At 41.4% G+C, this 14,687-nt stretch overlaps 1 protein-coding gene across 1 annotated transcript in view; it reads right to left on the reverse strand.

The window, feature by feature from the left end:
* Positions 1-14,687, reverse strand: part of pcxb (pyruvate carboxylase b) — a 348,589-nt gene that overhangs the window by 227,342 nt on the left and 106,560 nt on the right. Inside the window, exon 11 of the mRNA XM_049567509.1 lies at positions 11,047-11,209. Within this exon, the coding sequence (XP_049423466.1) occupies positions 11,047-11,209 (163 nt within the window). The remainder of the gene's footprint in view (positions 1-11,046; positions 11,210-14,687) is intronic.

Below are 14,687 nucleotides of genomic sequence, written 5' to 3' on the forward strand. Positions count from 1 at the left end.
TGCTTGAAAATGCTGTCACGAAACTCATTTGCTTTATTTGTTTTTTGTATCATTTTCTCCCCTGAGATGTATCCATTTACTACTACTATTTTAACAGACCAATTCTCTCCAGGAATTATCTAACTTGTTTCAATTATTGCAAAAATTTAAACAGGCAATCATTACTATTCTCTATAATTGGGAGGAGATCTATATCATCTTAAGTAAATGAAGATAAAGTAACAGACATGATCTCAAAAATCTATTGCATTGATTGCCTGTAATACTTTCAGGATTTTTTGTCACTACACCTGGAACCAGGAGCAGTTAGTCTGAAAATTGAGTGTGTGACAGGCTGTTTCAGAGAGTGCGCTCATGCATGTTTCCTGTCTTTTCAATAAGCTTTGGTTTTTGAATGACAGTAGAATCCAGTGTTCGGCAATTAGACTCTCCTGGATGAGCTGCAGGAGCAGGATGAAAAACTAGTCTCGCTGTATTGACCCACATGTGCAGAGCTATTGGAAAAAAGAAAATGCAATCAGTGGCAAAAACCTCAAACAACAAACACTCCTCTGCACTTTCAATTGTTGAATATCTGTGATTAAAATGTTTCTGACTCCATATTATTAGTAATGATTTCTGCACAGGTTGTATATTATTAGTAATGATTTTTGTCTGGCTATTTTGATAAATGAAATTACAAATGATGGGACGACACACAGAGAGGGGAGACGGGATGGAGAGGCATCAGAGAGGCAGAGTAGGGCAAAAGACAGTGAGACAGTAATTGGACAACACTACTGAATGCATGAGCAGAGAAGTGAGTGGAGAGTGCACTAATGGAGGAAAGGGAGAAATAGAAATGTCACTCCATAAAATACTGGGCTAATTTGAGCCCATAATTACCATGGCGATGAGTGGCAGAGATGGAGCGAGGAGGGGGGAACACCGTATCACACTCAAAAATAGATGAGATTTGACCAGAGATTATGTGACAAAAACATCAGGATGGTTACGCACACAGTCACAAAAAGCACACACAGTGACATGTTCTTTCTCAATCACACACCAATGTACACTCTGCAGACACACACTGAATCTAACAAGTCAGCTCACGTTGGTGACTTCATTCATGCATGACCCCTCAAGGTCAAAGGTGGTTTCTTTGGAAATTACACCCTGTTCGGCTGCGTCGGTGTCTGTACCTGCAGTGCTGGTGGTTTGCCCTACTGCAGGTGTGTGTTTCTGGTGTTCAAACGGTTCAAACACATGGTCAGGGGTCCTGGGTATTACCAGAGTTAACAAGAAAGCATGTGAACAGTGCTGTGTCCCTCATGCTCTCTAGATTTCTCATTACTGTGTATTTGTCACGTGTCACAAGTTTTAGTGTGCTTTCACACCTGCAGTTTGATATTTTTATTTTGGCCCAGGGGGGAAAAAGATATATTGATGCCTTAAAGATGTGCTGGTTTGTGCGCACACTCACTTTTTACAAATCAACTAAGAGAGTAAACACAAAGGCATTTTTAAAAGTTGCTCATTGGTAAGTTTTGGTGGCCCTGAATCATCATAAAAAGGAAAATAATTCAGTGGTTTCGATTCTTTTCGTAACATAGAAATTTAAGCACAAAACAACCCAATGTCTTTCATCACCAAGTACATAGGCAACTGTCTGCTTTGTTTATGGCAATGGAGAAAATGAAAAACACAACAACAAATCATGACAGTGTCAACTGAGGTGGATCAATGCAGGGTGCGGGGTGTTTATAGTGTGTAAATGCAGGTGTTTACGATGATGTGGGACACAAGACAAATGCCCTTCCTCTAATTAAGACTCAACCTATTTTAAAACTCAAAATTGTTCCCTGGAGAATGCGGCACATATGCACACGCTCACGCAAAAAGAAACAGACAAGCTTGCATACTCGTACGCACGCAGCGCCATTGTACAACGTATGATTAATTCATTGAGTGACGAATGCAAATGTGTTCCAATGAAAGAAACAAACAAGAGAAGGCTGCATGTTGGCGCGGGGTGGTGGAAACAGAGACAGATGTGAATAACGCTGGTTGACACAATGAGGAGAAGAGACAACTGATTTATGGGAAGAATTATGGGATGACAGTTAAATCCTTTTCTGATATTCAAATCCAGACTGATAAGGAATGAAAGAGGAGGAAGGAGTGAGGTCTCGTAGCTGACTCCAGGCTACAAATACTGCCTGAGTAAGGAGTTTCAGTTCCTCTGGAGCTACATGGGTTGCTTTGGATGTTTTAAAAAGTCCACTGAATAGCACATGGCAGTGGGAAGGAAGGACAGAGAGAAGGCAAAGTGGGGAAGAGGAAAGGGAAAAAGTGAAATGAGGTGCTGAGAAACAGGAGGTGGTAGATAATAGGAACATGGGGAGGAGAGAGGAACAGCAGGATTTGGCCTTATTACTTGCTGTCTTTTTGTGAAGACAGAGAAGGTGGGATGGGGGAGAGAAACAGGGGGGAAGGGCAAAACTAAGAGAAGGAGGAGGAAAGGATATATGGTTGGAATGATTACAGGCTGAAGCCTCTTTAAGACTGGGAGTGTTGTGCCATGATTCCACTTGGCTGTACTTTCTAATCGATACAATCACGGAATAGGAGGACAGAGTTGTCTGGCCTTTAAGCTGGCAGTGGAGGCAGTAACAGTGCCAAATAAATGTCCTCAGAGGACAGCCAACAGGACAAGTGTGACCTTTTGATGACACGTTATGTCTGCAACCCACCCACAGGAGATTTAAAAAGCAGCTAGCAGCAGTTAGCAGCTAACTCAAAGAAGAACAACAGCAGCCGAAAATGTCCGCCACCTGGGGAGACCCGGGAGGTCTTTGACCTCCAAGCAGAGGGCGAGATCAGCGAACATATGACAAGAGTGTTAATGTTATGCTAGTTTTTGTTTAGAAAGTGCTGCTCATGCGTGTGTTAAATGTCAGACTAGAGGCCAAAGCTGTTGTGTTACACGTCACACCTGTCACACCTCTTTTGCTCCCAGGATGTCAGCATGCAGTCTAAAAATCACACACTGGGGTGGCATGATGCCTGAGTTGTTGAGTTCTGTAGTTCTGTAGAGTTAATGAAGGGACTATCGCACGATCTGTGTGTAAAAATGGCTTGAGTAAATGGACAAATCTGGAAATTAGGAGAAAAGGGCATCAATGGCAAAGGAGAAAGGAGGAGAGGTTGGGTAGGATAGTAAGAAAGAAAGAAAAGGACAGAGGAGGAATGAAATGGTCAACCATGATGGAGTGATTCACTACAGAAAAATGGAGATATCTGTGAAAGGAGATTAATGGATAGATCAGCAGGTAGATGGAAAGACAACAGTATGATCCCTGCTCCCTTAATGATGCTATCAGATACAGAGACAAGCATCACACACACTCCTCACTCATCCCTTTCCCTCTATACAATGTGAGGAAAGATTAGATTTACCCCACCTTCTGTTTTCCCCACACTGTACGACAAAGCTATATTTCCCTCTCTTTATTTTACAGGAGTAACATGATTTTGGGCATCAGTAAATTGTCTTCATCATCCACTTATTGGGAGTAAAGGCCTAAACAACTCTTTACTTCTTGGAATCAGCTTCACATCTCAACCGAGCTAACCTGATCACAGAGCTTATGTGCCAAAAGGTTGGCAGACACATTGAATGTGATGAGTGCCTGCTGAAGAAAAATAGATTAAAATACAAAATGTCAAGGTGCTGCTTTAATACTCTCCTCCGCTCCTTTCCCTCCCTGCTTGCTTGATCCCAAAGCACGCAGTCCATCCCTCCCTGTCATTCTGTCGACAGGTGCTGCCGCTACCCTCATGCTGTGACATCCATCACTCCTCATCCTCATCTTCCCCATCACCCAGCCCTTGCTTCACACCTTAGTCTTAATCTTTTTCCCTTTATGTGCCCCTTCTCTCTAAGACATCCTCTTTACCTAAATATGTATGTTGCACCACATCCTAAAACATAAAAATCTTTAATAACTGCCCCTCCTGAATTTCAGTGCAACTTAAAAAGCTCTAAATGTGAAGCTAAGAAAAAGACAATTTTTAAGGAAAATGCAGACAGCATAGTCAAGACTAGAAGTAAATGCTTTTTCATACACAGCTGTGGTGACATAAAAAAATACTATTCACTATTAGTTGAGATATTTTGATATGATTACACCGAGTGCAAATCTTTCTCCAGTGTTTTACCAGACGGTGTTTTGCTCCCAGAGCAACAGCACAGCTTTTGCTTGCAGACCTGCCAATTAAAGACTACTACTCTTCCTTCCCTCTTCTCAGCATTGCATGAAGCTATATTAATATTTATATGTTCATGGATAATTTATTCTAATTTATATACACTTTTTTTTTAAATTAAAGGAGAACTACACCCATTTTCAGAATTCATACATGTCATTCCTATGGACTACACAGTACTAAATTATCAGTAGACACAAACAACCCTCTCCCAAATCTGAAAACTAAAGAGCTAAAACTCAAATGTGTTATGTCATCAAGCATAGACCATTTCACTAGAATTGCATTGCTAGGCAACAGCTTATTTACTTCCTGGCAACTGATTTCATTAAGCTGTGTTTCCATACAAACATGGTATTAAGTAGGCTAAAACAGTGTGTGAGATTGTATGTCCACAACCTTTTTATGAAACCAATAGTATGTGAATTACACTATGTCAGATGACATACTATAATAAACATTTGGCACCACGCCAGCATAAATATCCCACAGTGTAATGTAGTAGTGATGACAATGTTCATAACAGCGGACAGTGGCTAAGGCAGCTGTCTTACGTCACTAGTAAAGAACTCTCTGGAGGTGAATAACTGTGGTCTGCTGCCTGATGTGAAATTGTGGAAACACTATATGAAGTATCATGGTAGAGGGTTCCATTAAAAAGGATGGCATATTACATAATTATTGAGGTTTGAGTACAACATGGTTTGGGCTTTTTGTTAGAGGTGTAGCTCCAGCCATGTAGGTAGGGCACTCCACCACTTTATTTCAAACTAAAATATCTCCAAAAACTATTTGGGTGGTTTCATGAAAGTTTGTACACAAACATTCCTGGATTTGCCCTGTGAAAAGGAGATGGGTTAAATTCTGCTGACAGCGATATCTCCAGCTGTACTGACGCAACCGCTAACGTGACAAGCAAACATGCAACAAAGCATCTAGCAGAAGTGTGACGTAATAACTGCGCACAGGGCAGTAACAAGATCTGACCTCAAGTGGTCAGCTGGAGACGCATGGTAGGTACAGGCGTGAACAGCGATGTGTCTCAGCTGTCCACTTGTGTTCCGATCACCGAAACACATGTTACTACCAGGTCTGAACAGACTCTGAGAGCACCAAGAGTAAAGTTCTGAGTATATGGGAACATTTTCTGTTTCAGAGTTGAGAACTCTACAACAGTATAAAGCTCATTTGGGTATAAAGAAGAAGTTTAAGTTTATTTACTTTATTAATCCCCCTGAGGGGAAATTCAATGTTTTCACTCTTGTTTGTCAATTACACACAGGTCTGAAAGACACACACACGCACAAACAGGACCTACACATGCACAAAGTGGAGAGATGTCAGAGTGAGGGGGCTGCCCTTGGTGAGGCAAGGCACCAAACCCCCCAACCGAGCGGTTGGGGGGTTTGGTGCCTTGCTCAAGGGCACCTCGGCAGTGCCCAGGAGGTGAACTGGCACCTCTCCAGCCACCAGTCCACGCTCCATATTTTGGTCCGGACGGGGACTCGAACAGGCGACCCTCCGGTTCCCAACCCAAGTCCCTATGGACTGAGCTACTGCCACCCCACAAGAAGAAAAACATTCTGTGGGTCCATAAAATCAGTCTCCCTGTCACTGTCTGTGGAGCAGCTCCAGACTTTGTACTTGATGACATCACAGGTTTGAGCCTTACTTCTCTAGTTTCTGGCTTTGAAATAGAGTAGCTCATGTTCACAAACAGACTGGCTCATGGGGCATTCAAACAGGAGACAGGTGTGCTAGGGACTGTGTTGGTAGGGTTGTATTCAAGTACCGATGAGAAAATGAAGTGAAACGCCTCTACCGGCCTTTTTCCATATCAAACACTACGTGGTGATTTATAAAACTTAGGAAGGATTTCACACCTCTGTTTTCAGTGTTGGCACTCCTGCTGTGCCAATGTTCTGGCCTCATTGAAATGAATGAGGAGATGCAGAGACATCATTATAGCACATAGAATCATGGATAATCTGAGCATCACAGTTCCATGACAACTGAGCAAACTCCACTGCAGATGGAGACCATGCAATACTATAAAAACCTCCAGAGTAAAGAGTGGATGGACCTTAAATTAAGATTGTTTTGTCAACTAATGACAAAAGATTGATGACTTTAACTAGACTTTCCTCAAACCCACTGTATGCAGCAGGCACAGTCCTCATTTGTAAGTGAAGTCCTCTTTTCTTCAGCACCTAAGCGTTACACACTATTCAGAGTGTGAACTGACTGAAAAACATGTACTTGTCCCAAAATAGAAAACTGCCTGCGCTGCAATGAACAGCACCAGACAATCGTAGTGCAACAGCAGGGGGCATGACACTGCAATTGTGGGTCAGAACTTAAACTAAAAGCTGAGTAACTGTTGTTTTTAATGCCGTTTATTTTTCCGTCGGTGCACACAATCTACTTCATTTGCTTCTGTTGTTTCTGTCTCTTTCTTCGCCTATTTCCTTCACCTGCTCTGAAAGCTCCATTAAAAGAAAGGAACGCTCTCATATGCCTGTTTCCTTTATCTATTTTATCACCAGAAGAGAAAATGAAGTCAAAGAGATGCAAAATAAGGATGTACCCAACACTGTTTCGACCTGTTGGATCTTCTGATTTCTTCACAAACACTCATCAGCCTGTTGTCTCTGTACAGTATCAAAAGCTTGTTCCTTGGGGTGTCGGTGGCTTAGTGGTAGAGCAGGCGCCCCATGTACAAGGCTGTTGCAGCAGCGGCCCGGGTTCGACTCCAGTCTGTGGCCCTTTGCTGCATGTCTCTCCCTCTCTCTCTTCCCCTTTCACACTTCACTATCCTATCAATTAAAGGCAAAAAATGCCCATAAAAATGTCTTAAAAAAAAAAAAAAAAAGAAAGCTTGTTCCTCCTCCATGTCTTGATTTCATGAGCCCTTCCATTTCTCCTTCTGTTCTTTTGTCTTTCTCATTTCTTCATGCTCTTCTTAGATAGAGAGGCATTTGATACTCTAGCGCTATGTACAGGATAGCTGATTTTTTTGTGCTTTGTGGAAGAAGTAGCCTTTCCACTTCAGTGTATGACTTCTGCCCTCTCCTGTTGACACTGCAGCTCCTTCACAGAGTTGAACACACTGAGCAACTCACAGCATTTTCAACAGCACTATCACTATCACTATCACAAAGTTTGATGACACTGCAGCATCCTTCAAACTCTGCTATGCGACCATTTGCTTCTCTGAGATTTGGGCATCCTGTTGTGGGGTATCTGTATTGATTCTGGAAAGGGTACTGAATTGATCTCCACTAGTCAAAGGAAATTATTCAAGTTGCACCTCAAGTGACCAAAATGCCCATAGCGTGACGACATTCTCAGCCTCCTGCCATCCACCTTTCACTGTGTCACTCGAGCCGCTGACCTTGTCACAGCCCTTGGGTAATCATTTATTCATCTGTCCCTCAAACACAGCATTCCTCTATCCATGCTGTTCTGTGCTGATTGTGTTTGGTTCATTTATATTGCATGGTAATGGTGGAGGGGGAGTTTGTCGCTCCGTTGACAGATTTCATAGCTCAACTGTGTGGCTAAATGGCATATGAAGGAGAAGAAAGAAAGAGGTGGGGTAAAGAGATGGGGAACGGATAGAGGGGTGAGAGAAGAGAGAGTGAGATGGAAATGAGGGGAAGAAGTGGAGAAGCACCTCCTTCAGGGGAAGATATGAATGTGGGGAAAAAAGTACATTATTTTAAGATGAGTGGTAGGTGGGAGAGAAGAATTGAGTGATGCAGGGGGAGCTGAAGAGAAAAAATATGCATTGGAAACAAGGAGGAAAGTCCTTGAAGTGGAAAGGTCACAAGCTATTCCACGGCTACTCCTCTGCGACAATTTATTGAGAAAGGCACTATACAGTAAAAGCAGCTATTTTTACAGTGGAAAGTAATGCACGCCAAAAGTGAGAATGTCACATAATGCTCAAAAAGCTATATTGGCAGATAAATGCTTCATCTGAATGTGGTGATTTATCTGGTTAATGTTAAATAAAACATTTGGTCTGATCACTGAGCCACATAAACTTTTACTGAAATAAAACAACTACCCCCAGGGGATTAATTAATGGACTCAAATTCAATTGAAATAAATCTGTGTGCACAACCATTTATCCCCACCCCAACCCCCCCACCCAGAACCGACAGACAAATGATTTGTTTGATTGGAAAGCCACCAGTGCAAGTCAAATTCAATCACATCCAAGGAGTCAAAAACCGCTGTGTTAAGTCACCAGGCAGCAATAGCAGTATTTTATTCACAGCGTTCCATGACAAGCTGGACGAACGGGTGAAACGGTAAGAAACCAGAGGGTCTCTATGAAATTTATAGTTTCCCAATTGCAGTAAATTTGACATGCAGACAATAATATTGATCAGCTTCCCTGGTCTGCTTGAGTGCACTGCTCAGCTCGAGACTGCAGATTTCTGGCAGAATACCGAAGGAAACTGAGTGCAAATCACATTATATTACTTGCTTTTTAGCTTCTCTGCACTGTTAAAGAATTAATTTCACTTTTATTCCCCTTGAGCAGAATCCTCCCACGGTTAGCAGAGACTAGGCTACAGACTAAACATACCCAGCCCCGGCCATTGAGGCCCCAAGGCTTTTTTAAGTGCTGTGCTCTGTTGAGGTCAAAATCCCCATTATCACCATTATCTTTAACACACGGTTTGATTTGTTTTCATTCTGATAAATAGCCTTTTTATTCTTATTAAACCTTGTTTTAACTAATGTGCCATTTTTATTGATTCAAACTGGCTTTCATTACCATTTAATTATTTGTAAAGCACTTTGTGACACCGTTAAGGCCTATAAAAGCTAATAGAGAATCAGCAAAAAGAAACGCATAAAAGACAGGGAGAGGACAGAGGATGATAGGAAGAAAAACAGAGTGAGAGAAGAAGAGGGGGTGGATGTACAATCTAGAAGGGCAGAAGCACCTGACAGCAAAAAGCATCCAGGGATCAGACCTCATCGGCAGGACAGACATTTGCATAGAGCCGATGAGAAACGGCATGGTGTGTGAATATACAGGATATGTGCCTGTGCGTGGATACACAGAACACTCATAGAGAAGCATTTGTGTCTTCTCATATGTGAACACTGTCAAAGGAAATTACTGGTTCGCTCTCACAAAGGCACATGGACACACAACCTCAACATTCATTACCACGACACATTTACAGTACAAAACATAAAGACACACAAACCTGTAAACTAAACAACTAAAGGTGCAAATACACACTCACTCACAGGGAGACAATGATGAACATCAGTCATGTGGAAATACGCATAAGCATATTGAAATAACGTCATCCCACACACAGACCTCATATGTATGTTTATAATTGCAGCACTGAAAGCTACTGCATTGATAAATGTGACAGACCCATAATTTGAGCGCGAGTTGATCTCTGCAGCTGTGACCGTTAACACATGTGCTCACACACTTGGAGGACGTTGCTTTATCTCTCATTGCCACAAATACTGAATAACACAACTGTTCATGATGTAAAAGAGATGCTAGTGCTATAAATCCCACTGAGAATCAGTGATTGCTCTTTAATTCATTGCTCTCATTTGCTGATTTGTGTGGTTTATACACCACCATATTGCCATACAAAACCAAGCTCTCAAAAGCAGATGCATCCTACAGAGAACATATGTGCAGCAAAACAGAAGACCTAAATATGATGCCATTTTGTTTTGCAAGCCAAGTAGATACGACATGTGGACTTAACTAAAACTGCCTATATTTTGCATTATTATTAGAGGAGAGAATTGTGTTGTAGAATTAATCTTGGAAGCAAAGAGCTTAATATGCCCAGTTGGGACTTGGCATTTTACCACTCAATGTTGAAACTGGACCGTATCTCAGTCTAGAGGAAGCATGAGCCAAGATTGTGTTCAATGCATTATCTCAGTGGTATAGAAAATAAGTTTATGTTGAGAATTTGGTTTTCTTCGCTGGTGCTCTTTTACTAGGAACAACACAGTGTTGTGTTTAGTGAGATAAAATCAGAAATTGATTGATTGGCTAGTCACATACAAAAATATCTAAATTAACCAGTTAGGAGACAGTGTGGGAGACAAGGAAAAAATCTCTTCGCTTCGTGCACAGTGTGAAATTTTGCACTTAAAGGAGCTGTATATGACATTGAGAGCATTGATATATCAGCTCATCACTATTTGTCATGTACACACTGGAGTAATGGCGTCCTGAGCAGAGAATGCAGTCATGCTCCCTCTGTGTGTGTTGTAATCAAAGTCTCTCTGTTCTTAGATCTGGCAGCCAGTCCTGCCACTTGTGCATGTATGCAAGTCCCTATGAGTCCTTGTGTGCATTTGTATTCCCGCTCTGTACTGTGCTCACAATAGTTTTACCACTTATAAAAACAGTTACAACCAGCTGTCGTGGAAGTGTAACGTCTATCCTCTGGCTTCCCCATCCCATGATAACACTGTTAGCTCTCTCAGTACTGTTTTCGCTGTTAGCACTGTTAGCTGCTAGACACTGGCTCAGCCACCTCTATGTTGGGCAATCCCAGCTCAGACTCTGAATCATATATATGCTCTGAAAGTTGCATGCAGCTCCTTTCAAAATTTTACTTCAAATTATGTGGGTTATCAAATCAAATCATCTCAACTTGCAGACTTTCTCTACACTTGTAACTGACGTGTAAAGGATGAGGAATTGCTCTGCTGTACACATGTGGTCTCCCTGAACACAGTATGGGAAAAGCCTTCAAGTCATTTCAAGATGAACCCTACCTCAATCCTTCCGGTGTCTGGTTGGAAGCCTCTGGCAGGGTCTTCAGTCGTCACTCTGCACTGGATCGCACAGCCGTTCACCCTGATCTTATCTTGTTTGAGGCCCAGTTCTGGCAGGCTGCGGCCTTCACACACATGCAGCTGGGCATGCACCAGGTCCACACTGTGAGAGAGACAGAGAGAGAGAGGCGATGAGGTGAATAAATTGATTGAAGGCCTGAATATGGTGTGAATAGCCTTTAATTTCCCTTGATGTCACTGTGGAGAACATTTTATCTGCTTTTACCAAGGTTTAAAAGACCAGTAAGGTCATTTATTCAATATAAACATCTTTAGTTATTCTTGGCCTCAAATCAGAATGGGGCGGGTGCGGATTTGCAGTGGATGTGAGGAATTTTTTCCAGCACTTTATTTGAACAAATGAATCTGCGATGCGTGACAGAAAAAACAATCCCTCATGGATACCTCTTAATGGCAAAAACAAAGTAGATTAAAACAAAAGAAACTTTAGTTATAATTTGACGTTGCTGAAATAATGGCCCTTGGGGAAGAAAGCAGGATATAGAAAATGCAGTTTCACATACAGAAACAACTTATAAATTAGCAGCATAATTTTTGTCTAATTAGTATTTAGTAGGTATGCTATAAAGGATCTCAATCAACCAGGTCCTAAGGTATGTAGAGGCACTAAGCCAAAGGCAACTAGAACAATTGGCTACATTTCCTTGTTATCTTTGGGGCTTTATTAAAGTTTAATAAAACAACCAGCAACCCTTCTCAGTTTTCAGCGAACAATTTTGCATCACAGTGTGATGTGCTTTTTGGTCTTAAAGAGTAATATTTTGCTTCATTTAAATTACAACTCTCTGCTTACATGAACTAATGTACACACAAGGCACTGCAGCGTAAAAAAGCCTGGTTTCAATGATGTTAGTGACTGATGCAAACAAACTTCACAAAAAGTCAGTACAATGTTCTGCTTGTGTGCTATACTGTACTGATAAACTCCAACTAACCAGAAAGCATTACACTGTGATGCAAAATTGTTCGCTGAAAACTGAGAAGGGTTGCTGGTTGTTTTATTAAACTTTAATAAAGCCCCAAAGATAACAAGGAAATGTAGCCAATTAAGAAAATAGGTTTCAGTTTAACACACGGTGCAGTGTTCGCCTATTTGTTCTGTCACACCAACTCTAACGTACAAGCTGAATACATGTACATTTTATTCACTAATATTCAACAATGCTCTGTGCCCAGACACACACAAATAGTACATTATGCAAATTTTTATTCAGCAATTACCCGATATTAGAAAGAATTTGAATGCGATAGGGATGGAAAAGTTATTTTTCTTCCATTTCCATGAGTCGTAACCCTTAACACCAATTTTGGCTCATCTGTATGCATTTATTTAAATGTAAAGCTCAAATGAGACTTGCTAGGTTAAGTTTCATGACCTTGTGCAGTCTAACACATCGCCAAAATGTATTCGAGTATTTTTTCATCACTGTTTTCTGGACACATTTTAAATGCTGCAGTGGACAGACACAGAGGGTGGGGACATATAATTCTCAAACGGCTGTGTCCCTGCACCCGGTCCGCTGCCAAACATAAACACACTCAGACAACCTGGAAGCCTCGTCGCCTTGAAGGGTGAATGAGAGACAGAAGGCACACACATTAGCAAACAGTGTCGGATTTTGGACATCGTCTTGGCTTCCGTTTCCTTAATGTCTCAATTAGCTGGTATCCACATTCTGGCCAAACAGAAGGACAATTATGCATCAGCCTGGTGTGAAATGTGTTGGTGGAATAAGCAGATCCAATCTTAATAACTTGGACGAGTGCTAACGTCATGTTTTTGTTACACTTTCATGAATATGTTGCTGTTTTTGAAATTAGACAGCTCCGCTCGCGTCCTTAAATAATAAAAGGAAATGATGAAATGAGTCACTTTGTGAGCGATGCCCCCAACAGAAGTTATGCAAATGATTCTCAGTTTCCCAGTACTTATTTAATTAAGACACCAGTTTGTTTCCAGACTCAGATTAGTTACTAGTCTTTGTGGGGTCCAGCACATTGTCGGCTCCTGTGGCTACAGCCTTTTAAGGACACTGCGTGGGACAAGACATTTTCTTGCCTCTACTCCTCTCAACTGTAAAATGTACTAAATGTTTGAAGTAACCTAGTGTGTTCAGCACAATTATTGCATTTGCTCTGATACTTTTTTTTTGGTCATTTTATTTATTCATCCATCCTTCTGTAAATCTGGGCTGAACAAAGACAATAATCAAGAATACTAAAGCTGAAATATGGTAAAAGTACTTGTTAGTTTATTAATTCCTTTAATCAGTAGTTCACTCAGCAATCACTTCTTGTACCATGTTCCCATGGAGAGCTAAAACCAGGGTTGAACCAGCGCTGACTTTCTATTTGAAAGAGTTAACTGGGGTTGAATGACTCGGCTTCACGGCCCAGGTCAAGAGGTGGGTCGTACCAGGGTCAGCTTCAATGAGAAGGGAACACCACCAGGGTCACAAACAATCAGGGTGGGACAAATTATGTCATTCATTGCAAATGGAGGTGCACAGCCCTGACTCAATTGTCACAGGTCGCCGCTGCCTGTAAACAACAGGTAAACAAACAGCTTGATGGCAACAGGAGTGTTTGCAGCTAATGTCACAGCTACGATTTGAACAATGTGGAGATGTGGCAAGACTTTGAGGTGTGGAAGCTCCTGGCCGACTGTGGTGAGGTGGAAATTATGAAGCAGATGACCAGTAAGGTGAAGGACAATGTGTGTGCAAGCATAACGAGGCTGCTGAATGAGAGGGGCATCAACTGTTGACAGAAAGTGGTCTCAAACAAACTGAAGGCACTGGACAAGCAGAAACATTGCACCTAAGTTCATAACGACAACAAAAAATGAAGAGGACTAGGGTGAGCTGACTGGCAGTGCTATGATCTACAGTCTTTCGGACACACTGCTTCTTTTTTGCCTTGAGGAGGAAATTCACTCATGTACAGGCCACAGATTATCATTTTAGATGCAGTGTACGTGTAAATCCGCTGAATTTGTTCTCACTGGGACCAAATAAAATTGTAGACCAGAACCTGTGAAACAATGTGACTTGCTTTCAGCTTGTTTAAAGACGCAACAAAAGAATGGGTGATTGATAGATATTGTAAATCTGTATTGTATTTTTTTCTTTTTTGCACTCATTACAAATAAAAATGGTCTATGAACTTTATTTACACCATATTATCCCCCATACATGAATCATTCTGTGGCATTTTATGTTTTGCCCACTACCATCCCCTCTCTCTGTAGTCCTCCTTGAGTTTATAGCTACAGCACAATCAAACCCTCCAAACACATATTCTGTGTATGTTGAAATGTAATGTTCAAAATGAAGCAGTTATAATATCACAGGCAAAACCAGTTAACTGTGTCCATTACTGTATTGTGCTTATATGCTTAGAAGTTAGGAATTCGAGTACAAAATACTGGCTGTGATGGTGTACACATTTCATGACATACAAGACAACAGAAAATACAGAAACAATTGTTGCCGCTGTCCACTTTGTATGAGGTGTAAACCCGCAGCCCATTTCCATTTCCAACATTTCCAACACCTACG

Source organism: Epinephelus fuscoguttatus, linkage group LG23, assembly GCF_011397635.1.
Source record: "Epinephelus fuscoguttatus linkage group LG23, E.fuscoguttatus.final_Chr_v1".
Classification (NCBI taxonomy): Eukaryota; Metazoa; Chordata; class Actinopteri; order Perciformes; family Serranidae; genus Epinephelus; species Epinephelus fuscoguttatus.